The sequence below is a fragment of the Plecotus auritus genome, assembly GCF_963455305.1.
Source record: "Plecotus auritus genome assembly, chromosome: 1".
NCBI lineage: Eukaryota > Metazoa > Chordata > Mammalia > Chiroptera > Vespertilionidae > Plecotus > Plecotus auritus.
Genome location: NC_137770.1, coordinates 144,273,757 through 144,300,086, shown reverse-complemented (window position 1 = coordinate 144,300,086; position 26,330 = coordinate 144,273,757). Strand labels below are relative to the sequence as shown.

The 26,330-nt window shown below is 41.8% G+C and overlaps 1 protein-coding gene across 9 annotated transcripts in view; it reads left to right on the top strand.

Moving 5' to 3' along the window:
* Positions 1 to 26,330, top strand: part of MLLT10 (MLLT10 histone lysine methyltransferase DOT1L cofactor) — a 250,100-nt gene that overhangs the window by 95,266 nt on the left and 128,504 nt on the right. For 5 of the 9 annotated variants that reach the window (XM_080650472.1, XM_080650473.1, XM_080650477.1 and 2 more), the window contains one exon: positions 1,827 to 1,922. The exons of the other annotated variants lie outside the window; for them this stretch is intronic. In XM_080650472.1, coding sequence (XP_080506598.1) covers positions 1,827 to 1,922 — 96 coding nt within the window. The remainder of the gene's footprint in view (positions 1 to 1,826; positions 1,923 to 26,330) is intronic. 9 annotated transcript variants of the gene reach the window in all.

Genomic DNA, 26,330 nt, shown 5'->3' with positions numbered 1-26,330 from the left:
TTGGTATACATTTAGTAGAAAAAGCACATGTTTTAAAAAACTCCATAACTCAATACTATTTTCATTTAATTTGATTTTTAACATCTATTTATATATATTTTGTGATTCTCTGTCACTTGTTTCTCATTTTTTTTGCTTTATTACTATTTATTTTTATATATACATTTTTTTTACTAGGAGATAGTAAAATTGAAATAAGGCTGCTTTATAACTTCTTAGTTAAAGATCTTAAGAAACTATATTTAAATACAAGTTTGGGAAATATTTTAGATTTGGTCAGTCTTTTTTGTTACATAATAACATGGGTGACTAAGTAATATTTGATTAACTGTTAACTATTTTGTGTTCATGTCCTTTGAAGGATAGAGTTTCTTTAATGTCTCAAGTGTCTATTTCTCATTTGTCATTGATAACAGTCAGATATATATACTGAAGTTTAAGGCTTCTTTGTTTTTCTTTAGTTTCTTTTTAAAAAATTACAAAATATTCTATTATTACCTTTCCCTTGTGGATGGGACTGACCCTCCCTCCCTCCCTCCCTCCCTCCCTCCCTCCCTCCCTCTCTTCCTTCCTTCCTTCCTTCCTTCCTTCCTTCCTTCCTTCCTTCCTTCCTTCCTTCCTTCCTTCCTTCCTTCCTTCGAATAATATTATTACAGACCCCTTTCTCTTGAAATGAACAGCTTATAACTTCAATATTCTGATTTATGCATATGAAATACTTAAAAGCATATATATAAGAATGTAAGACTTGTAAGAAGACCTTAGATCTCTTAAGAGAAAAAGGGAAGATAAAAGTACACTTACTCCAATATATATGTATATTGTTTGGAAGTTGAAGACTGATGTACTTTAGTGACTGACAAAGAATACTGAAGTGTGTAGAGAAATTTTGAGATAGTAATATTGAAAATTTTGCTTCTTGAATGTTAAAAGCATGTTGGATTTTCATTTTCTAAATGAGAAATGAAAATAGATAAAATATAGAAATAATGAAAATGGATTTTGAAGTTTATATAAATAGAAGTTTATATAAATAGAAGTTTATATAAATGCTAGTTACTGACATGCTGTTCTTTCATTTGCTCGTAGAGGAATAAAAAGTTTTTGATTGTATAAGGTCTATATTTGTATGGAATTTGAGCACCTTTTATAGTCATTTTTATATAATGTAAACTAATTATTCTACCACCAAGTTTTAAACACCTCAAATAACCCTCACCATACTTTATTATGAAATTGTGAAAATACTTTAAACAGAAATGTGTAATACTTTTAATAATGCTTTGAAAAATGCGTGGGTCTATTACTGACATTTTCTTTAATTTTTTTTTCTTAACTGCAGAAAGCTGTAATGCCTTAATACTTTTGAGATCAAAAGACTTTTTGCTTTTCCTAGAGGCATAAAGTAACTCTTCAAATATTTTCTTTTCTTCTAGTCTTGGCATCCTTCAATATGGCATTTTCTGTTTTGGTTGAAACTTTTTTAAAGCAGAAATTGAAAATTATACTTAATGTCTTTAATGAGAGGTTTTGTGATAAAGTGACAAATAAGCTACTGCTTGTTTGAAAATAGTCTTCACACATTTTAATAAATGTACAAAAATATGGCATTAATGTTAAATTTAAGGTTAGATTTTTCTTTATAATTTAATAGGTAATATATGGAGGCTGTGTAAATGGATTATATGATTTAAAATAGAGAGACATTTTATCTTCAGTAGACATTTTGAAATATTTCACACTTGAATTGGTTTAACCCTAACAAAAAGATTATTTAAAATTTTTTATATATATATACACATATGTATATATATTTTCTTTTTTAGAAAAAGAGCAAACGGGGATCTAATAGGTCATATGATCAAAGTTTAAGTGATTCTTCCTCTCACTCTCAGGATAAACATCATGAGAAAGAGAAAAAAGTAAGTGCATTTGTTGTTGCTAAATATGTAGCACATCAACTTAATAGATTTTTTTCCTTTTTTAGATAAAATTAAGTTCTTGATAGTGAATGTAGACAATGAAATACTGAAATTTTTATTAATAAAGAATATTAAGTCAAAGAGTAGGTCTAAAATAATGCCATATTTGTGAATATAGTTGTACCCATTTAGCTGAAAATTTGAAATACAACTTGATTGAAAACATGAGAGGGATTTCTTGAAAGTGTTACTGTGATCATTTTGTGAAATCTTTAGGTGACTTAAGCAATAGTAGTTTGTTGCTACATATTATTAACTGATTATTTCACACCAGAGACCCGGTGCACGAAATTTGTGCATGGGGAGTGGGGAGGAGTGTCCCTCAGCCCGGCCTGTGCCCTCTTGCAATCCAGGACCCCTCGGATAGGGACCCTAGGCCTGGCCAGCGATCAGGGCTTTCCTTCCCCCAGCTGGCCCCGCCCCCGCTGCTGCCACTGCTTGCCATCTGTGCGGCACTGCTCCCCCTCCCCTGCTGTGAGTCGCCTCCTTCTGCAGGCAACAGGCATGGGGTGTGATCGCTTGGCTGGCCTGGGCCTCCCTCTGCAGGGCTATTGCTGGCCGGCCCCGCACAGCTGCCACAGCGTTGCTGGCCAGTGACCTGGGTCTCCCTCTGTGGGGCGATTGATCGCGATGCCCCCATATCGATTGCCCTGCAGAGGGAGGCCCCACTCACATGCCGCAGCACCACCAGCCAGGTGGCCTAGGCCTCCCTCTGTGGCCACCAGCTGGATAGCCTGGGCCTCCCTCTTTGGGGCGATCAATCGTGGGGCTCCGTGACTGATCACCCAGCAGAGGGAGGCCCCACCCACCCAGCCGGGGCTCCGCAATCGATCACTGCACAGAGGGTAGCCTGGGCCTCCCTTTTGGGGCGATGGATCACGCAGGCGCCGCCCCCCCCCCCCCCCCCCCGTGCATTGACTGCCCTGCAGAGGGTGGCCTGGGCCTCCCTCTGCGGGGCAATGGTGGGGTCCCCCAACCAATTGCATGCATCCACCTTGGTTGGCCTGGCGCCAGTGCATGTCATAGTGTGGTTGTCCGGAATGTCTCCCGGACAGTCGTTCTGCTGTTCAGTTGTTTGGTCTATTTGCATATTATGCTTTTATTATACACTAGAGGCCCGGTGCATGAAATTGTGCACTTGAAGGGGGGACTCCCTCAGCCTGGCCTATGCACTCTTGCAGTCTGGGAGCCCTCAGGGGATGTCCAACTGATAGCTTAGGCCCGCTCCCCACGGGGAATGGGCCTAAGCTGTCAGTTGGACATCCTTAGCGCTGCTGCAGAGGGAGCGCACTGACCACCAGAGGGCAGCTTCTGTGTTGAGCGTCTGCTCCCTGGTGGTTAGTGTGCGTCATAGCAACTGGTTGTTTCACTGTCGGGCCGAAACCGGCTCTCCGACATCCCCTGAGAGTCCTGGATTATGAGAGGGTGCAGACCAGGTTGAGGAACCCCACCGGTGCACAATTGGGGCCGGGGAGGGATGTGGGAAGTTGGCCAGCCAGGGAGGGACCATGGGAGGGCTCCAGGCCATTCCGGCCTGTGTCGCTCAATCCCTATTGGCCGGACCCCAGCAGCAAGCTAACCTGCTGGTTGGAGCGTCTGCCCCTGGTGGTCAGTGTATGTCATAGCGACTGGTTGACCACTCGACTGTCTGCCCCCTGGTGGTCAGTGCACATCATAGCAGTTGAGTGGCCTTAGCATATCAGCGTACTACGCTTTGATTGATTGAATGGCCGACCGGCCAAGTGGACACTTAGCATATTAGGCTTTTACTATATAGGATAGATATAAGTACAAATCTAATCAGCTTTTTTCTTCATAATAGAACAATTTGGAAGTTCTATATATATATATATATTTTTTTAATTTCAGAGAAGAAGGGAGAGGGGGAGAGAGATCAATGATGAGAGAGAATTATTGATCGGCTGCCTCCTGCACGCTCCCTACTGGGGATTGAGCCTATAACCTGGGCATGTGCCCTTGACTGGAATCGAACCAGGGACCCTTCAGTCAGCAGGCTGACGCTCTATCCACTGAGCCAAACCAGCTAGGGCGGAAGTTCTGTATATTCTTGACTTTTTTTCTTCTTCCACTGGTACTAATTATTTATTATTTTTTAAATGGCAAATGTCAGACCATTTGTTTGGGACTATTTTGTCTTTTAATCAAAAGTTTGCCTAGTACTAATCTGTCTTCTTCTGACTTACCTATTTTCTGCTGACATTTTCACTTATTTTAAAAGCTATAAGTAAACTAGAAAGTACTGTAGAATCATTCATTGGACATATTGCCAACATAGGAAAACAATTACTGTGAATTGTTTTTAACAAAGTGAGGACTCAGAGGACATCTTAAATTAGCAAAGAATATTACTTTTAAACAGTTTATACAACCAGTTTGGAACATATTTTTATAGATTGTGTTAAAAGCTAAGTCAGGTAACATTTTCATGTTTGTAAATACTTGAGATCAGGAAGGTGATTGAAAAGCTAATGCTATTTTAAAACAAATTTGGTTTGAATTTATGTTTGTGCTTTTTTTTTAAGGTAAATATTTTAAAAGCTCAAGTTTAAATTTTTTAGATTAATATTGCAATTATGAGTTAAATAATAATTATAACTATATTCACCTTTAGAGCACCGGTTAGGTTCATAAAAATTTTTATAGGTCTTTTGCAGCAAGTATACATATTCATTTTCACTTCTTTAGTGAGGTGGTTTTGTGGTAGTGACAATAGTAGGGCTTTGTCTTGCTGTCTGTTGTTTGGGTTACTGACGGAAGAATGGCAGACTTGATTTAATTAGTTTTAGTAAGAAGCATTCTCAGATTTTATTTAAGCTTTTAAATCCATGAACAAGGGTTTCTTAGGTAGGTCTCATAAATTGTGAAGAAGAAAAAAATGATTATATTTATCTTAATATATACCCTGTCATGTTATTCTTAATGGACAATTATCAAATGTGGTACAGTGTTTAATAAATCCCAGGACTGATGACTTTATTTAGTAATCATTTTTTTTGTTCTAGGAATGAATTAGATTTTTTATTTTATGAAATTTTTTGCAGTTGAATACTAGAGTAAAAAACATTGTATTTAGTGAAGCATACTTAGCTTTAAATTTTAGCAATTGGCATTCATTAATATGCAAATGATATTTGAATTGTATTTTTAGCATATATAAATTTACTACAACTTGGTTTTGTTATCAAACTTAAAATACATTTGTGCATTTTATTTTGTAATAACTAAGATTTTCTGATAATCCAAGTTGCGGTAAATATATTATAAAGTTAATGTTAGACTTGTTTGCTTGCCTTGGTAATATTTGGGAAGGAACTTTTTATTATGGTATGATGTTATGTGATAATATAGCTGAAAAAATTTGATGTTAGAGACTATTTGATGGTAGTGCCCTGACTGGGGATCAAACCCACAACCTTTTGGTGTATGGGACAACGCTCCAACCATTGAGCCACCTTGCTGTGCCTGGCACATATTTTAAAACATATATTAATTTTTAAGTAAGCAATGATAAGGAATATTTAATACTAAATATTATGCGATCCAAGTCACTTATTTAAAAATGAAATAATTAATAAGTTAACCTTTTATATAATTATAATAAAACATGTACCCTGTGCTTTTCAGAGAATTTTTGTGTGACCCAAGATATATTAATACTGGATAGATATTAACTTAAATGTCAGCAAGGACATAAGAAAAGTTAATTGTGACATATGACTTTGAATAAGGGACAGTTTCTGTAAAAATTGAGAAATTGACATATTTTTAAAGGAACCAACGAACACGTTTGAAATGAATTAAAGCTATAGGGAGAGTGTAATTCAAGAGTTAATGTTCATTGTAAAATAGAATTTTCTTTTCAGCCTAGTGTCCTTATGTTTACATAGTACTGCCATAGAATGAGATGTGGGCAAGGATTAGGAATTGGAGAGGCACATCATATATATGTGGTTTTATTTGGAGGCTTCTAGCTTCAGAAATAATTTTTTTTCTAAAGACTAAGTTGTAGGTCATTATTTAGAAATCGGTAGTTATTTATTACATTGAATTAATCTTGCACCAATTCATTTGATCCTTAGAGTCACCCTTTTTTCACTCATCAATGCTAACTAATCCATAATGTATCAAAAATGTAGTACTGTTTTTATATCTTACAGCCAACTCACCATTAATGACTATGTATTATATGGAAATGCACTCAGTTCCAATTAGATATGCTAGAAATCCATCTGTCTCCTGTGGCAGGATAGTAAGAAGCTAGGAAAATTTCTGAGCAAGTGAAATGGGGAAACTGAGACAAAATTAAATGAGGCCAAACAGTTTGGGCAGCTTGCAGTGATTCGTAAGACCTTATCTTCCCCCAAACAAGGACACTTGAGAGCAAATGGTTAATACCTCTCCTCCCTAACCCTGGCCTGAGAAAATAGAGAGCAAAGACCCAATTAATGCCATTTGTGCCAGCTAAACCCAAAGACAAATATCACTTCGGGGATGTTAGGCAGAAAAGATAACCACTAAGGCAGGAGGAGGGGAAGGGGAAAAGAAGGGAGAGTTTTAGCTCATCCACTAAACAGAGAAGTCAGCAGTCTTGGGACTTGTGAAGGTAAAATTGCCAGATGTTCTTATAAACTCTGGGAAAAGCCACAACAAAGTAAAAGGGGGACCTTGAAATCTAGTCTGTTCAACTCAATATATCTGGCAGAGGAACCTTGAAACCTATAGACAGAAAAGTATAGAACCCCCTAAACCTCCACCAGGTGAGGGCACTTAGACTAGCTGCGTTGTCCACTTGTACTAATATGCCAAGTGTATTCTTAATAAATTCACTTGCTTTGCTTCAAATCTTTCTTATGAGATTGACAAGAGCTGAGGCGGGTGGAGACAACACCTCCCTCCCTCCCACTCTGGGGGCCCTTACTATAGCTGGAGGGATTTATTTACACCCATCCTCAATCCCACCCCCTTTACTTGCCCTTACTTCCATATTATTATTAACTAGAGGCCCAGTGCACAATATTCGTGCGTGGGGGGGGGGCCGGGGGGGGGAGTGGGAGAGGTCCCCTCAGCCCGGCCTGCGTCCTCTCGCAATCTGGGACCCCTCAGGAGATGTCGGGCCTAAAATGGCAGTTGGACATCCCTCTCGTAATCTGGGACGCTGCATGTACCAGTGACCATACTTTTCATACAGGTGAAAGGCATCTTGCTGTTGTATGGACAGCTACATTTTTTGCCCTGATTATAAAAAGTAGTACATAACATGATCCTTCTGAGGCAGTAGTACCATTTCCCCCCATCTTATAGGTGGAAAAACTGAAGCAGAGAGAAGTTAAGTAGTTGGCTTTGTCACACAGTTATAAGTGTCAGAATCAGGGCTGACCATAAAATGTACAAGCCAGAGTTCATGCATGTCATCACTGCATCATCCTGTTTTTTCAGTGTTAGAGTAGCCTTGCCAGGTTTTAATTTTTAAATCTAAGAGACTGTTCCTAATTTATAGGGTAGCGTCCCTAGGCTTGGCCGGCAATCAGGGCCATATGTGGGGCAACTGGTGGATGGGGCAATCGGGGGGCTCCCCACCCCATTGGCTGGTCCCATCCCTGATCACCGCTGCTGGTCGCCTCCCTCTCGGGGGGCAGACGCTCAATGCAGGAGCTGCCGAGCTGCCAAGCTGCCCCCCCCAGTCAGGGGCAGCTCCTGCATTGAGCGTCTGCCCCCAGTGGTCAGTGCGCGTCATAATGACTGGTCATTCCTCTGGTTGTTTCGCTATTTGGTCGATTTGCATATTAGGGTTTTATTATATAGGACTAGTGGCCCAGTGCACGGATTTGTGCACATAGAAAATTAATTAGAAGGTGGCCGGCAGGCCAGGACTGGGCAAGATGGGGCCGGGCTGGACACGCCTGGAGCCAACCTCCTGCAATCGCTCCCCAGCCATCCGCATCTGGGGTGGCTTGGCTCAAAGGGCGTCTGCGGAGTGAGCGGGGTCCCTCTGGTAGGTGGGGTCCCTTGGCCTGGCCTGCAGGGATCAGGCGGAAATAGGCTCTCCGACATCCCCTGAGAGGTACTGGAGTGCAAGAGGGCACTCTGCAAAGTTGTTGTCGAACAGGGTGTGGGACGCAAATGCAAGTGTGCAGTAAACCAGATTCAGGGCTCACAGTGCCCCAGCAACAACATAACCCAATCGTGAGACCCTGCCAGTTTGGGCCCTATCCCCGCAGGCCCCATCAGGCTCCCTCCTCTCTGGTTCTGGGGTGAGTCACCTGAGAACCACTGCTGCCAAGTCACTGCAGCTTGGCAGCTCCTGAGTTGAGCGTCTGTCCCCTGGTAATCAGTGCGTGTCATACCTACCGGATGGTCAGATGGTTGCTTAGCCTTTTATATATATAGACGAGAGGCCCAATGCATGAAATTCGTGCAAGAGTAGGCCTTCCTTCCCCCCGGCTGCCGGCACTGGTTTCCCTCTGGCACCCAGGACTCGGGCTTCCCTTGCAGCTCTGGCTTCGTCTGGAAGGTCGTCCGGAAGGACGTCTGGTCTAATTAGCATATTATGCCTTTATTATTATAGACTAGAGGCCCGGTGCACAGATTCGTGCTCCAGTGGGGTCCCTTGGCCTGGCCTGCATCCTCTTGCAATCCGGGACCCCTCAGGGGATGTTGGATAGCCAGTTTGGGCCCGATCCCCACAGGTCTGATCCAGACTGGAGGGAGCCCCATCCCTGTAGGCCTGATCCAGACAGAAGGGAGCCTGATCCCTGCAGGCCGATCCAGACAGGAGGGAGCCTGATCCTGTGTGTTGAGGCATTTGTCCCCTGGTGGTAGTGCATATCATAGCAACTGGTTGACCAGTCGTTCGATCGCTAAGGCTTTTATATATTTAGACTAGAGGCCTGGCGCACGAAATTCGTGCACTCGGGGGCGGGGAGGTCCCTCAGCCTGGCCTGTGCCCTCTAGCAGTCCGGGAGCCCTGGGAAGATGTCCAACTGATGGCTTAGTGAGCCTAAGCCATCAGTTGAATATCCTTAGCATTTCCACGGAGGCGGGAGAGGCTCCTACCACTGCCGCTGTGCTCGCCAGCCGTAGCCATGAGCCCGGCTTCTGGCTGAGTGGTACTTCCCCTGTGGGAGCACACTGACCACCAGGGGGCAGCTCCTGCGTTGAGTGTCTGCCCCCTGGTGGTCAGTGCGCATCATAGTGACTGGTCATTCCACCATTTCTTCATTTGCATATTAGCCTTTTATTATGTAGGATACACGGTAGATGAGGCCCCCTAGAACCATAAGAAATGCAAAAAATTCACTGTTAACTCATTCTCAAATTGCCCCCACTTAAAATCAAATTGCCGCCCCCCCTCCCCCCCCCCCCCCCGTGGGGCGTGTGCTGCACCTTGAGAACCACTGGGCTTGACACTTTTCCTCTCTGAGCTTCATTTCTGAATACACATATATACCACAGGAATTGTAATCTCTTCTCCGCCTACCTCACTGAGTTGTCATGAGGAGGTTCTGAGCTAATAAACCTAGAAATTAAGTAAGTAAGTGATGTCTAAACGGGAAGGGATTGTTATTTTTAAGCTCATGGGTACCCTCACAGGTAGCAGGTGCTGATTAGGGGAGGAGGGCATGATTGTTTCCTGGGACTGTAGCTATGGAAGCTTTGCAGAGGGTTCCGCAGGCCTCAGAGGGCTGGACTTTGTCCAGCAGCCCTGTAGCGGTGGTTGTCCCTGGAGGCGCTGGCAGGGGGCAAGGAGTTAGTGGGGTGCTAGGAGGGCGGTGAGGCCGAAGGGGGAGTAACTGTCAAACCTTCCTGCTTGGTGCCATTCTTTAAATTGAACGTGGCTGGCCAAAACCAGTTTGGCTCAGTGGATAGAGCATCGGCCTGCGGACTGAAGGGTCCTGCGTTCGATTCCGGTCAAGGGCATGTACCTTGGTTGCGGGCACATTTCCAGTGGGAGGTGTGCAGGAGGCAGCTGATCTATGTTTCTCTCTCATCGATGTTTCTAGCTCTCTATCCCTCTGCCTTCCTCTCTGTAAAATATCAATAAAATATATTAAAAAAAAATAAAATAAATTGAACGTGGCTGTTCTACAGCCATACCTGCTCAGGGTGGAGCTCCAGTCTCCTGGAGTGGGGTGGGGGCCGGGCCAGGGCAAAGCCAGGCAGGCTAGGAGGGCAGGTTTAGCCGTGCCCCCAACGCGGTTCAGTGTACTTCCGCTGCGGAGACGGTGCTGCTGCTGTTGGGTGGGAAGGGCCTGGCCCTGGGGGGCCGCTCAGGCCTGCTTCCACCTGGGTCTGGAGTTGTAGGGAAGAGAGGTGTGCCTGGCCCCAGCGGAAGGGGCCTGGCAGTGGTGGGTGCCTTGGGGGTGCTGATGGGTGGTCGCCAGCGTGCTGTTGTTGTGGGCGCCCCTGGCGGGGGTGGTGGGGGAAGAGATCGGGAGTCGGAGGTGTGGGCTGCAGCTACTCCCAAGGCTATGTCTTCTCCCATCTCCCCATGTGTCTTCTCCCCGTCTCCCCAGGCTCCCTGTCCCCCCCCTACCCCCGGGAGTGTGGGGGCTGGGGTTGGGTGTCAGTGCAGGGGGATTGGAAGAGCTCCCCATGGCTGCTTCCTCTTCTTTGTAGTCCGGGCTCGTGTCAGGCGCTCTCCTCAGACTCTCTCCTTAGATCCCTGGGAACTTGGCTCCAGCCGTCTGCCCCCTGCTGCGCACGCATCAATATGCAATTGGTTGTTATGGGGGACACCATAACAGCAATTAGCATATTACCTCTTTATATGTATAGATAGTTGGCAACAAATAAAGGAGGTATTGCCAATATAATAGTAAACACTGTTAAGGTGTGGTTGGGCGTTGTGGGAAATAGGCTTTTTGGTTAGTGTTTTGTGAATTCAAGCATGGACTGGACTTCCCTTTTGTTTAGGACTACTTATCTCCTGGAAGAGAAATGGGCTACTGCTGTGGCCCTCAGAAAACTCTCAATCAAAGTTGTCATTACTGCTCTATTTTTTTCAAAATTCAGCATTGAGAATTACCTATAATCCCCTTGCCTTTTTAAAATGCCCTTCACTGCTGAAACTCTTCCACTCAAATTCAAGTTAAAGCTTTAAACCTCTACATGTACAGAGTTAAGAGAAGGCAGAACTTTTCAGGAACAGAAAGTCTGATATGTGTGTGTGTGTGTGTGTGTGTGTGTGTGTGTGTGTGTGTGTGTGTGTATGTATGGTGGGGCTGAAGAATGACATGAGATTATTTAGTTAAGAAGAGGCCTGTTCATGAGGAATTTTGTAAGTAATGCTAATTTTGTCTTTCATTCTGGGTCATTGGGCAGCTGGCCAGAAGGATTAAATTAAAAATATATATATATTTTTACTAGAGGCCCAGTACATGGAAATTGTGCGCTGGTAGGGTCCCTAATGGCTGCCGGCTGCTGGCTGCTGGCTGGGGCCTCCCTCAATTCCCCCAGTGGCCCCACCCCCTAGTTGAACTCTCAGTCAAGGGGACAATTTGCATACTATGCTTTTTATTATAGAGGATTGATTTCAGAGAGGAAGGGAGAGGGAGAGAGAGATAGAAACATCAATAATGAGAGATAATTATTGATTGGCTGCCTCCTACATGCCCCACACTGGGGATCCGGCTTGCAACCCCAGCATATGCCCTGGCTGGAAATCGAAACTTGACCTCCTGGTTCATAGATTGACACTCAACCACTAAGCCATGCCAGTCAGGCTGAGGATATTTTTTCAAAGATTAGAAGGAAGGGCAGAGGGGGAGTTCTTGAATGAAAATGTTTCCAAGGTTGACTCCCAGGTCCAAGGTTAACTCCCATGTCCTGGGAGTGTAAAATTTCCAGCCAGGTCAGAATGTCCTTTCTTTAACCAACACAAGGCAACCATGGTCAAAAGAGCGTGATTAATATTTTCCATAACCATAGCTAGTCTCCAATATTCTATTTTTGCCTCTAACAATTTTATTTATTTACATATTTTTAAATATGTATTTTTATTGATTTCAGAAAAGAAGGGAGAGGGAGAGAGAGATAGAAACATCAATGATGAGAGAGAATCATTGGTTGGCTGTCTCCTGCATGCCCCACATTGGGGACAAGCCCACATGTGTCCTGACTGGAAATCGAACTGTGACCTCCTGGGTCATAGGTCCACTCTCAAACACTGAGCACCGCCAGCTGGGCTGCAAGAATTTAAGACTTTGAGAAAAGTTACAAAATACTACACATTATTTCTCTGTACTATTCACACATTTTATCATATCCCCTCTACCCTCTTTGCTGTCTATCCTCACCCCTACCTCCTATCCCCATCTTTTTCTGGACTGTTAGAGAGTAAATTACAAATATCATGGCCTTTAGCCTTAGTACTTTAATGTGTAGTTTTAATAAATATGATTAAAATTCTACAGTATTATAGTACAGTGATCAAAATCAGTAAATTATCATTGTTATAGAACTATTAGCCAATCTACAATCATATTCAAATTTCACCCATTAATGTTGTCTATACTGAAGGGGGAAATCTAATCCAGGATCATAGATTGCATTTAGTTGTCATGTCTCTTCAGTTTTTCCTGGCCTGGAATATTTCCTCATTCTTTGTCTTTCATGATCTTGACATTTCTGAACCCTTTTGGTTTCAGGTTTCTGAAGCACTGCCTTAAGATCTTAACAATGGATTTTACAGCCACACCCTTGTTTTACTCTTCATACAGTGGTTTTCTGACAATGGCCTAGATTTCATCTTTGAAAACCATTCCTTACAGTTAGCATTGTTTTCTGTCTGGAAAAACTGGGAATATTCTTTTTTCTTTAAATCCAAGAAGTTGTATTTAGCACAGTTAAAATATACTATTGAAAAAGCAAGGCATATTATATAACAAATTATGGCAAAGCAATTTAATCATGTTTCTTGAATGAACCCAGTATTGTAATTTAAAAAGTACATTCTCAAGATATTCAATATTTGCAATTTTAAAAATGTTATTAATTGGAGAAAAAAGTACTTTACTGGTAGATACTCAATCAGGTGAAAGAGAAATAAAAGGAGTAAAGTAATTTCTTTCACAGAGTTAGGGGTTTGAGTAGGTTTTGGGGAAACTGCTGCTGACCCATAACTCTCCACAAACAAGAAGAGAATGTTGTAAAATATATTGAAATATGTTACTGAATCCAACAGTCCCATAATTTGCAAATATAAAACAGATTCTGAGTATCATTAAAATGATTAATAATTTGAAAATTTTAAATGTATTTTTTATACATGGAAATGTGCATGATGAAACCAGCAGTGACTTACACATAACAAATTAGGGTAGAGTAAAAAAATGGAGGCATCAATTAACTTATAAGTTCCTTCTATATGATGTATCACAATCACATTTGAAGTAGAAAGAACAGGCAAGGGATGAACTAGAGTTTTGTCAAAGCCTCACAGATATGCGTTGTGACAGTGTTCTCCCTGGGATAAATTCATACACTTTGTGATGGTGGCGAAATCGAATGATTTTTAGAAAGTTGGTCAAAATTGCCTCACTGCCCCTGAGAGACACCATGGCACTCCACATAGAACAGAAAGACAGCTACAATCACTTATCAGTCAGACTCTACTGATAACTCCCTATCTCAGCACCCTAGGACTTACTGATCATTCCACTTGGTAGCTCAAATGGGCACTTCTCTAAGTAGCAGGATGGCATTGTGATATATTTAAGAATTTTCTGTTATCCAGTAAACCTCTTACATGTATAAGTCGACCAGAAGTTTTCTATCATCTAAAGATGAGTTACAGTAAAAAAAAGAGGATGATATTCCGACTGTAGGAAAAGCAAGTTTCAGAAGCAAAGTGTACAGACTTAGAAACATACAAAATGTGGGGGAGCCATGGTTTGTCTACATTTCCAGCCTAGTGCTGAAGGAGAAAAAGGCAAGACACTGAAGGGTCAGAATTTGCAGGGTACCCAAAAAGGAACCATGTGCTCTGCCCACAAACTCCAGGCTGATGGCCTAATAGACAGATACGTTCTCTACGTAGGACTAGATTTCAAAGAGACAATCTCCCTGTCCACTGTCTTTACTGCTGAGTAGTAATCTTACACAATCCACTTCACTGACTTGTTATATTCTCCTGACATGTGGCAAACACAGACTAAAGAAATGGCTGTGAGGCCTGATGAGGCCTGCAGACAGATTTTTTTGGGCCTCTAATGCAATGGAAGAGCAGCCATTGTTTTTCCATCTCCCAAGAGGTCTCCCAAATACTGGGAATGAGGATAAAACCTGGATAGGTTCTAGAGTCAGGACTCTAAAGGAACTGATGGAATCAAGTACAGAAGAAGAGATCAAAGGAGAAAGTGGCCTTTAAAACAGCCCTTCTCATTCCTCGCAAAGCCAAGGGACCAAAAGCAGTCACAGGAGTCAGATAATAGAGTCCTTCATATAATCTAGAAAATCTCCTTAGTTAGGTAAATTATACAATTCATTAAATACATTTTCTATTTTCTATATTACCATAAGAAACAATGTTGCTAAACTTTGTTACTACATTTTCCCCCTCCCTGCCCCCACTTTCTTTTAAGCTTTCCAAAGCAGCCTCCTGAAAGGCCATAAGGATTCTTAACCATGTCTTCAATGCTTATTAGGCTTTCATTCATAATCTGAAAGTCCTTCCTGCTTCTGCCCACTGCCTAATTCCGTATTTTTAGTTTAGTTTTGTTTTTGTTTTGTTAGGGTAGCATCCCACTCCTCGTAACAATGTCTCTAGCCTGTTATTGCAGCATAACAAATCACCCTGAATTTAGTGGCTTGAAACTATAATAAATATTTATTGTCTCATAGTTTTTATAGGTAAGAAATATGGATTTAGCTGGGTATTTCTAGCTCAGGTTTTTCATCAGATTGCAGTCAGAGATGTTGGCTAGACTCAGTTATTTAAAGGCTTGACTAAAATTGAGGGTATTCTCCCAAAATGGCTTATTTACATGGTTGGCAAGTTGATGCTGGCTGACCAAGAACCTTAGTTTCTGCATGGACCTTTCCATAGGGCTGCTTGAGTGCCTTTGTAACATGGCACCTACCTTTTCCTAGAGAATGCTTTAAGAGAAGGCACGGTGAAAGCTGCATTATTTTTGTGTGACAAGATGTCACATGTCTTTTCCCCCCTAGTTTAATGCCTTTTTTTCCCCTAAATTATTTATTGGTGGTAAAATATATATAAAATATTATTTGCCATTTTAACCACTTTTAAGATACACCACCATTTTTGCAATATTCTATTGGTGACATAGTACAGCCTGTTCAATGTGAGTGGATACTACCTAGGGGCAAAGATCATTGGGAACTATCTTGGAGGCTGGCTATCACATCCTGAGAATTGGGCAAATCTATTGTTTCTTATCATATTTTCACCCACAAGTCTTAGCATTCATTGAAGATTTTACCTAAAACAGTTTGATGCAAGGTGATTTTCTAATTCTATCATCCATAAATTGGCCTTCTGCTGTAAATAGAACTTCCCTCCCTTTCTCCCCTTTTTTTTTGTTAATCCTCATCTGAGGATAATTTTCCATTGATTTTTAGAGAGAGTGGAAAGGAGGGGGAGAGACACACAGAGAGAAACATCGATGTGAGAGAGACACATTGATTAGTTGCCTCCTCACTTGCCCTGACCAAGGCTGGGATTAAGCCTGCAACTGAATTATGTGCCCTTGACCCGGAATCAAACCTGTTACCCTTCAGTTTGAGGGCCAATGCTCTATCCACTGAGCCAAATGGGCTGGGGCCCTTTCTCCCTTTCTTTCTCAGTAATAGGGCAGGGGGAATCTACAGAAGAAATCAAGAAGTAGCAATAGATACAGGAGGAATTTAGGAGAGATTGGTATTTTGGAATGCAGGGAAAGTGAATATTTCAAGTAAGTCAGTCAGTGCTCAGCAGTGTTAGATGCATATGAAAGATCAAGTAATATAAGAATAAATGTATGTTCTTTGGGTTTATTAACCTGCAATTAAAAAGTGGAGAGGCAAGAAGCATTTTTTGGGGGAATCAGAGAATTGAAATTTGGGGGGCACAAATTCAGGCCGACTCCCAAATAATATTCCAGTTACAGAGTGAGGGCAAGGAGATTTTATGAGAAAAGGAAAGGAATAAATAATTACACGAACAGAAGAAACTCCTATTGGTGCTAGTAAGCCGTGTTACTCTTGAGTATTGGTGCTAGTAAGCCGTGTTATTCTTGAGATATACATGATTTGCTACTGATTGTTCAGATTAGAGAGTCCATATTCATCAGTTCTTGTAATCAGGATGTCTGCTTTTCTCTGGCTTTACAAATAATTGTTGGTTAGGCAGTGGTGGTTTGGCCCAGTCCAAAGATCTGGCCCAATTCAAATAGTCTATACCAGTGGTCGGCAAACTCATTAGTCAACAGAGCGGCAAACTGCAGCTCACGAGCCGCATGTGGCTCGCGAGCCGCAGTTTGCCGACCACTGGTACAACACACAAGGCAGTTAGCTCCTCTGGAATGGCAGTTCAAACTTCATTTTGAAATGGCTTCACTATGTCAACTTTCCCAGATTTAATGCTAAAGAATTTGTTGAAGTGGAGTTTCAGTGTTCAAGAAGGGAGGAGAAACTAATTGAAGTCGCCAGCATCACTACTCTTGCAATTTGGGGCTATTAAGTAAAATGAGAGTTACTTGAACACAGCACTGTAATACTTTGATAGTTAAACTGGTAGCCTAGATAGCTACTAAGCATATACAGTGTGGAGATGCTGGACAAAGGGATGATTCACATCCAGGGCACAGCAGGATGGTGTGAGATTTCATCTTTTTTTTTTTTTTAATTAAATTTTTTTTAAAATAAATCTTTATTCAGATTATTACAATTATTTCTCCTTTTTCCCCCCATAGCTCCCCTCCACCCAGTTCCCACCCCACCTTCTGCCCTTACCTCCCCACCACTGTCCTCATCCATAGGTGTATGATTTTTGTCCAGTCACTTCATGAACCCCCCCATACCCCTTTCCCCCTGAGAATTATCAGTCCACTCCTTTTCTATGCCCCTGATTCTATTATATTCACCAGATTATTCTGTTTCTCAGGTTTTTAATTCACTTGATTTTTAGGTTCACTTGTTGATAGATATGTATTTGTTGTTCATAATTTTTCTCTTTACTTTTTTCTTCTTCCTCTTCTTTAAGAATACCTTTCAGCATTTCATATAATACTGGTTTGGTGGTGATGAACTCCTTTAGCTTTTTCTTATCTGTGAAGCTCTTTATCTTTCCTTCAATTCTGAACGATAGCTTTGCTGGGTAGAGTAATCTTGGTTGTAGGTTCTTGCTGTTCATCACTTTGAATATTTCTTGCCACTCCCGTCTGGCCTGCATAGTTTCTGTTGAGAAATCAGCTGACAGTCGTATGGGTGCTCCCTCGTAGGTAACTAACTGTTTTTCTCTTGCTGCTTTTAATATTCTCTCTTTGTCTTTTGCTCTTGGCATTTTAATTATGATGTGTCTTGGTGTGGTCCTCTTTGGATTCCTTTTGTTTGGGGTTCTGTGTGCTTCCTGGACTTGTAAGTCTTTCTTTCACCAGGTGGGGGAAGTTTTCGGTCATTATTTCTTCAAATAGGTTTTCAGTATCTTGCTCTCTCTCTTCTTCTGGCACCCCCATAATTCTGATGCTGGTACGCTTGAAGTTGTCCCAGAGTCTTCTTACACTATCTTCAACTTTGTGGATTTTTTTTTTTTCTTTTTGCTTTTTCGGTTGAGTGTTTTTTGCTTCTTTGTGTTTCAATTCTTTGACTTGATTTTTGTGTTCCTCTTGTCTGTTTTTGGGTCTCTGTATAATATTTTTTATTTCAGTCAGTGTATGTTTAATTTCTAGTTGGTCCTTTTTCATATCTTCGAGGGTCTCGTTATATTTATCGGCCTTTTCTAGGATATTCTTAAAAAGCCTTATAACCGTGGTTTTGAATTCTATATCCAGTCGTTTGTTTTCCTCCATTTCTTTCGTTTATTTTTTTTATTTATTTATTTTTATTTCTTTCGTTTGTGATCTGATTCTTTGACGGCGCATTTTCACTGCTTCCCTGAGTTGGTAAGGTTGATTTGTGTGCTAGGTTTCCAATATGGCCCAGTGGGTCTGCCTCCCCAGTTAACCTGAGGTGGACACTCTTGGTGCACCCCTTTGTGGACTGTGTGTACAGCCTTGTTGTAATTAAGTCTTGATTGTTGTTGGTATCACTGGGAAGAATTGACCTCCAGGCCAGTTGGCTGTAAGGATCAGCTGTGTCTATGCTGGGAGAAGTTCGGTGCTGGAGACAGCCTTATAGGATTAGACTTGCCAAATTGCAATAGCCTCTGTGCTCAGCTAGGATGGGGTGGAGTCTCAGTCTTGGCTTCCTGTCAGCCTTACCCTTGCGCGCACGTGCGCGCCTTCAGACCTCCACCTTCCCTGGCTCCTGAGTCTCTGCCCGAGAGTCCAGACTCCCCCCACAAGAGCGGGGGTCCCCAGGGGCTTGCCTGGAACCGGGGTTCAGTGCAGTCAGGAACCTCCGACTCCCTTCCAATAGGGAAAGCCTGTGGCAACCTCCGCAGCCTTTGTGCACACGGGCGCGCGCGCGCGCTTTCAGTCCTCCGCCTTCCCCGGCTCCCGAGTCTCCACCCGAGAGTCCAGACTCTCCCCACAAGAGCGTGGGTCCCCAGGGGCTCGCCTGGAACCGGGGTTCAGTGCAGTCAGAACTGGGGCACAGTGGAGTCAGGAACCTCCGACTCCCTTCCACTAGGGAAAGCCTGTGGCAACCTCCGCAGCCTGCGTGCGCGCTTTCAGTCCTCCGCCTTCCCCAGCTCCGGAGTCTCCGCCCGAGAATCCAGACTCCCCCCACAAGAGCGTGGGTCCCCAGGGGCTCGCCTGGAACTGGGGTTCACTGCAGTCAGAACTGGGGCTCAGTGCATTCAGGAGCCTCTGACTCCCTTCCACTAGGGAAAGCCTGTGGCAACCTCTGCAGCCTTTGTGCGCACTGGCGCGTGCGCGCTTTCAGTCCTCCGCCTTCCCTGGCTCCCGAGTCTCCACCCGAGAGTCCAGACTCCCCCCGTAAGAGCGTGGGTCCCCAGGGGCTCGCCTGGAACTGGGGTTCACTGTAGTCAGAACTGGTGTTCAGTGCGGTCGGGGGCTTTCTTCCCCCTTCCGCCAGAGAAAGTCAGCCAGGCTCTCAGCCGCCCTTCCTCTCTGCGCGCACAAAGACCCTTTGCCGTACCTCCAATTCTCTGTGAGCTTTTCTCTTTCCTTCTAGTTGTAGAATTTTCACTCAGCCAGCTATCCTGTGGTTCTGGATGGTGTCCGTTCTGTCTTTTAGTTGTAGTTTTGAAATTGTGCGAGGCAGCAGTTTAGGTGCTTACCTATGCCACCATCTTGGTTTCTCCGAGATTTCATCTTGATACTCAGAACTGCTACTGAGTACAATACCGTGTTTTCCCGAAAATAAGACAGTGTCTTATATTAATTTTTGCCCCCAAAGACACGCTAGGTCTTATTTTCAGGGGATGTCTTATTTTTCCATGAAGAAGAATACGGTACACATTTATTGTTAAATGAAAATAAAGGAAATTTATTACCTGTATACAGTACGGTAGTACAGTAGTTGTCATCACAAACCAGACAAACTGTGAATCGTACAGTATCAAGAATTTACTCATTTATTCAATGACAATCATGTCATCATCTTCTGGAACATCATCTTAACAATCCAATTCCTGAATTTCCTGGTGAATTTCTTGTGACTCCATTTCTTTCAGAATCAGTGGACCAAATCTCTCATGTTTAGCAATAGCACTGTCTTTAAATGAGTACTTCTTGTCCAAGTAGCCTGCTCACAGTGCATTTGTAATGCAACTGTCAGCGATTTTCTCCCATGAATTCTTCACCCAAGTCACAACTTCTTGCAGTTTAGGTTTCACAAAGTTTCCATGCTGATTTCTCTCCATTCTATTTTCAATGTAGTCATTAATTTCCATGCGCAAATTGTCTTTGAATGGCTTGTTTATTGCAATATCAAGAGTCTGGAGATAGGCCGTCATTCCTGCGGGAATCATTATCTGATCTATTTTTCTTTCGTGAAGAAATGTCTTCATGTCTTTAGCGCGGTGAGTGCTGGCTGCATCCCATACTAGCAGACCTCTTTGGCTCCCTCGCATAACAAGTGGCAGCATTAAATCGACCCACTTCCTTATAACTGCTTGTGTGGCCCAGGCTTTTTCAGTTTCAAGAATAAAAACGCCCAAAACACGTTCAATCTTTTCCTTCTTGCCCTTAGAAATGATTAAAGGTTGGATTTTAGTGCCATCCAGACGAATTGCCAAAATACAGGAAACACGTGCACTTTCGTAAGCAGTGGAGGGAATGTACACTAAGGAGGCACCCCGCTGTTCAATTGTTGTTTGAGATGATTGGCCCATAAACACTGCAGTTTCATCCATAGCAATCATGTTGGAAAGATTGTATTTAGAGAAGTCAGCATCATCAATAAGGGACTTGAATGCAAGTGCTCGCTTAATAACTTGAGTATCTTCCAACCTAAACAATGTTGTAGATCTTCTTAAAGACAGTTCACTTCGCTGAAGGAAATTATCCAGCCAGTGTTGTAATGCTTTGAAGTCTTCGGGGGCTATGTCAAACTGTGGTGCCATTGCAAGGGCAAATTCTTGAATCTGAGCCCTATTCACAACCAAAGCCTTTGCTCTCCTGTCAACAACCCATTCACAGATCAGGTCTTCCAGCTCGGAAAATAATGGTTGCCGACCTGATCCACACCTTCGCTTTTTAGCATTTCCCTTGTCCATTTGTTCAATGAGGTTACCATACTCTGCTCGCCATTTTCGGACCAATCGGATACTCAACATCTTCTGTTTGCAGAAAGCAGTAAGATTTTGGCCCCAAGAGTCTTCCACGATTCCTTTCTTGTACTCCACGGAGTAGCTTTTTCTTTTTGCGCTCATTTCTAGGGGTAAAAAGGAATTGGGGTATCAAGGTGGGGGGAGGGGGATCACTCAAAATGACACAGGGGGGATAAGAGGGGGGAATCAAAATGGCGCAGGAGAATCAGAGGGGGGATTACCATTTTAGTAACCCCTTTTGATCCTCCTGTGTCATTTTGATTGCCCCCTCTGATCCTCCTGTGTCATTTTAAGTGATCCCCCTCCCCCCACCCCTGTGCCACTGAACACCTTCACCAGACATCCCCCCTACCCCTTTATCAGACATTTACCCCCTGGGGCCTTCCTGGGGTCTGTCACTGGGCTTGCTGGGGCCTGGATCTGGGCTGGAGCAGGGTCTGCCACTGACTGAGAACCTTCAGTCATCATGAAGGCGGCTGTGAGCATCAGGTAGTGTCACCAGAGACAGACCAGCACTCGCCACCTTCGCGGCATCCCGTCCGCTCTAATCCTCCTGTTCTTCTACACGCATCTGCGAAAGTCTGCTCCTGTCTCCCGCCCCGCGCTCACCGCTCACTCTGACCTCCGCTCTGCCTCCACACAGCAGTGACGTCAGGACTCCGCGTAACGTCACTGGTTGCTAGACGCCAGTCGGGGTGGCCCTAGCGACCAGTTTATGGTAAATTAATTTTCATTCTGAGACAGAGCCTGGAGGCCTTATTTTTGGGGGATGCCTTATATTTCACTCAGAAGGAAATATGTAAGTAGGTCTTATTTTCGGAGGATGTTTTATTTTCGGGGGAACATAGTATAAAGCATATGAATTATTTATTTTTGGAATTTTTCATTTCATATTTTTGGACTGTGGCTGACCTTGGGTAACTGAAATCAAAGAAAATAAAATCACAGATAAGGGACAGGAGAACTGTATTAAGAAAAGCCTAGAACATGGCACATAATGACTCCGGTTAGCAAGATGGAGTCTGCTTTTTCTAGTGGGGCTAAGACACCTCACAGCAGTCTCCTAAACTCTGCAATTGTCAAGGTTTATGGTGCATTTCTCACATTTGTATGATAAGAAGAAAAAAACTTCACTGGGGCTGACTCCTCTGACTGCCTTCCCTTTCTCACTTTTGGAGTATCAGGTGCTCCTGCCCCTTTCCTTTGTCTTGAGTCCCTCAACCTCTCTGCTTTCCACCTCGAAGATCAGCATTACCAAATCCTTGGTGTCATAATACCTGTATTTTAAAAAGCAAGTGATTTCTCTCTTCACTTTAAAAATGGACAATAGCAGAAAGAAATCAGTCTCAAACTTTCACTTGTAGCATTTTAACTAACAAGGGGAATGGATGAAGAAAAGGTATGTAGTGTATAGACAGAACATATTAATAAGCTATTTAGGGTAGCTCTCCAACTTCTCTGTTTAAGCTTGTTGTACTTCTCTTATGCAAGTGATAATGACATGGCCTCCTAGGTCCTCTCTATAGTACTCTTCCCCCCCACATAAAAATTTACTATCTTAAGTGTGTACAGTTCTGTGGCATTAAATACATTCATATTCTTGTGCATCTACTAGTATCACCACTACCATCTATCTGCAGAACTCCTCATCTTTCAAAACCAAAACTCTGTAGCCATTAAACGCTAACTCTCTCCTCCCCTGTCCTCCAATTCCCTGGCAACCACCATTCTACTTTCTGTTTGTAGGAATTTGACTACTCTAGATTCCTCATAAATGGAATCATACAGTATTTGTTTTGTGACTGGCATATTTCATTTAGCATACTGTTCTTAAGATTCATCCATGTTGTGGCATATGTCAGTGTTTTCTTGCTTTTTAAGGTGAATAATCTTTTGCATGCACATTTTGCTTATTCATTTATCTGTTGATGGACACTTGGGTTGTTTCAACTTTTTAGCTCTTGTGCATAAATGCTGCTATGAACATCTATGTACAAATATCTCTTCAAAACCCTGCTTTCAGTTCTTTTTGGTATATACCTAGAAGTGGAGTTGCTAGATCATATGGTGATTCTGTGTTTAATTTTTTGAAGAACCACTATAACTGTTTTCCATAGCAGCTGTACCACTTTACATTCCCACCAAGGTTCAGATTTCTCCACATGCTAACTTTTTTTCCCTCTGTAGTGGTTATGTACTTTCGTTAGGATAAGTTACTTGATGTTTGCCTCTGTTGTTTACCTACTTGGGACTGATTATTGTTAGATAAACTTTGTGTACTGATTATTGTTTGATAGTTATAGTAGAGGAAAAGTAAGAGAAGTAAATAAAATGTATATTTTTATTGACTTAGTATGATGTTCTAGACCACACTTTCAAATAATATTTTGTGAAATGATGGAAATGTTCTGTGACTGTGTTTTTTAATACAGTAGCCACTAGCCACATCTGCCTATTTAGTACTTTAAATTTATCCCATTACTGAATATTTAATTTTAAATAAGTTAAATGTAAACAGCCACATGTGGCAAGTATATTGAACAGCATGGCGATAGCCTGTTTGTTCATATTTAAGGTTTTCTGGATAAACATTAGATTACTTGTTTTTGAGTTACAAGGATTTTTATTTAATTTTGTATTTTGTGTAACTATTTCATCATGAAGTGCATTACTTTCAAATATGGGCACTAAAAAGTTTTAAGTCAGTCAATAATAAATAAAGAATTTATACTAAGCCCTGGCTGGTTTGGCTCAGTGGATAGAGCGTCAGCCTTCGGAGTGAAGGGTCCTGGGTTCGATTCCAGTCAAGGGCACATGCCAGGGTTGCGGGCTTGATCCCCAGTAGGGGGCATGCAGGAGGCAGCCAGTGAGTGATTCTCATCATTGATGTTTCTATCTCTCTCTCCCTACCTCCCTTCCTCTCTGAAATCAATAAAAATATATTTTATCTTTCTTTTTTTATACCAAGCAACAAATGTAACAAACACAGCTGCTTTTTGATCAATAAAAATGTATTTTAAAAAAGGAATTTATACTAAGTCATTCAGGAAGTAGGGAGACTTGATAAAATTTTTATGATAAATAATTATGGATGTATTAATAGTTTAATCTTAATTGATGAATTATTAACACAATCTACTTAGAAAGGGGATTACCCAATGATTTTGTGTAGTAAAATCAGTCACTCAATTGATGTTTTTACTATATTCTTATATAGGCTTACTTTCCTTTTAGCCTTAATTTCACATGTAACCACAGTTGAGTTTTTAAAAAGTGTATGGTTGTAGTGGTTTCTGAATAAAATAAATATACAGGTAAGCCAGAGTGAGTTAGGGACAGTCAGAGGAAAATAAAGTGCTTGTGGAAATTTATTAGAAGCTTCCTGTGAGACAATAGGAAATGCTAAATGGAAGAAGTGGCATTTAAGAAAAGTTTTAAATGTTAGTGGTTTTTCTTAAGGAGATATGCAGGTAGGTACAGTGTTCTCAATGACAAGAACACTATATTCAAGTACAAAAAAATTAGAAAGTTCAGAGTTTTAAACATAGAGAAGGTTCAGTTTGTTGAAAGGATATGGGCTAAAGTAATAGGAATGATAAGGGTGAATACAGGTTGGGGCCATTTATGGAAATTCCAATAAGGGGAGTTTGTATTTAATAATGGTATGAGGAAGATTATTCACCCAGTGTTGTATGAGGTGACAGAATTTGGGAACCACTGTGATGACTGATAGTTTTATTTATAGTATTTATCTAAATTTTATATATTGTCCTCATTAAAACAATGGAATTTCTTCATAAGTCTTATTTGCCTTTATAAGTTTTATTTACCTTTGTGCTTATGTGCCCGATAAATAATATTTTTACTTAATGAGTGATTGAAATGAGACAGTTTGTAGAATGATGATGACTACAATGACAACAAAGCAACAATAACTAATATGTGTAGTATTTACTACATGTTAGACACTGTGCCAAGTACTTTAAATGTAACTAGAGGCCCAGTGCACGAAATTCGTGCATGGGTAGGGTCCCTAGGCCTGGCCAGCAATCAGGGCCAATTGGGGCCTTTTAGCTGCTGGCCAGGGCCTTCCTTCCCCCAGCTGCTGGCTTCTGGCTGGGGCTTTCCTTCCCCCAGCTGCCAGCCGGGGCCTTCCTTTGTTCCGTGCTGCTCCCTGGTGGTCAGCGCACATCATAGCGAGTAGTGAATTCCCAGTTCGTCGAACTCCTGAGGGGACAATTTGCGTATTAACCTTTTATTATATAGGATAATTTGTATAATTCCCAACAACAAGCTTTTGCGATAGGTACTAATATTTTTCTTTTTTACAGATGTGAGAACTATGGCATACAAGTTTAACAGCTTGAACAACTAATATAGTTAGTAAAATAGAGATGAATGTCAACCCCTGTAATCTGGCTTTCAAGTCTATGCTCTTGACCCTATACTATACTCCTTAAGTATGTTAGCCTGAATCAGATTAAAAGTAATGAAGACTAAACAGGGCTTAATGGCTATAGGAATGGACAGATATGGGGGAATAATATTCAAGAAGCCGAAGGAATAAAATCTATATGGGATCTGATTGGGAGTGGTAGGACAAGGGAAAAGGTGTATTGTAGGTGATGGATGGTTATAGGCTGTCTTAACTGGGGACATGGTCCATAAGTACAAGTAGGGACTTTAGGAAAAGCTTGTTTGTGAGTATTATAAAAAGGAGGAACTGATGAGTTTGATTTTAGTCACATTAAAATTTAAGGTATAGTAGAATGGAAAACATTTAAAGGCAGAACTGTGAGTCTAGAGTTTGAGATGGGTCAGACTAGATGTATAATTGATCCAAATACATGAAATTATTCATATTTTAAAAGCTTGTAAAGTGAGGAGATTATGTCGATAGTAAAGATGATAATCAGAAGAGTTGTCAGATAGACTTAAGTTATGTGACTTTGCTTGGGCTGAGGTATTTACATATTATATATAATTTTTTTTATTCAGTAAAACAATTTTTTATATTTCTCTTAAGTGGTAATTGAGTCTAATTTTATGGAGTTGACATTTGTTTAGCTACAATATTTGAATCATACTCTACCCCTAGCCTCCAAACAAGCTTTGGAGTTTTTTGTGTTTTTTCTTTTTAAAACATTACTCTGTTTGCTCTAATCCAGTGGTTCTCAACCTTTCTAATGCCGAGACTCTTTAATACAGTTCCTCATGTTGTGGTAACCCCCAACCATAAAATTATTTTCGTTGCTACTTCATAACTGTAATTTTGCTATTGTTATGAATTGTAATGTAAATATCTGTGTTTTCTGATGGTCTTAGGCTCTACAGCAGCGGTTCTCAACCTGTGGGTCTCGACAGAGTCTAATCTGTCAAATAGTGATCATATTTAGTTTTCGTTTTTTTCTTTTCTTCCATCTCAGTTCAAA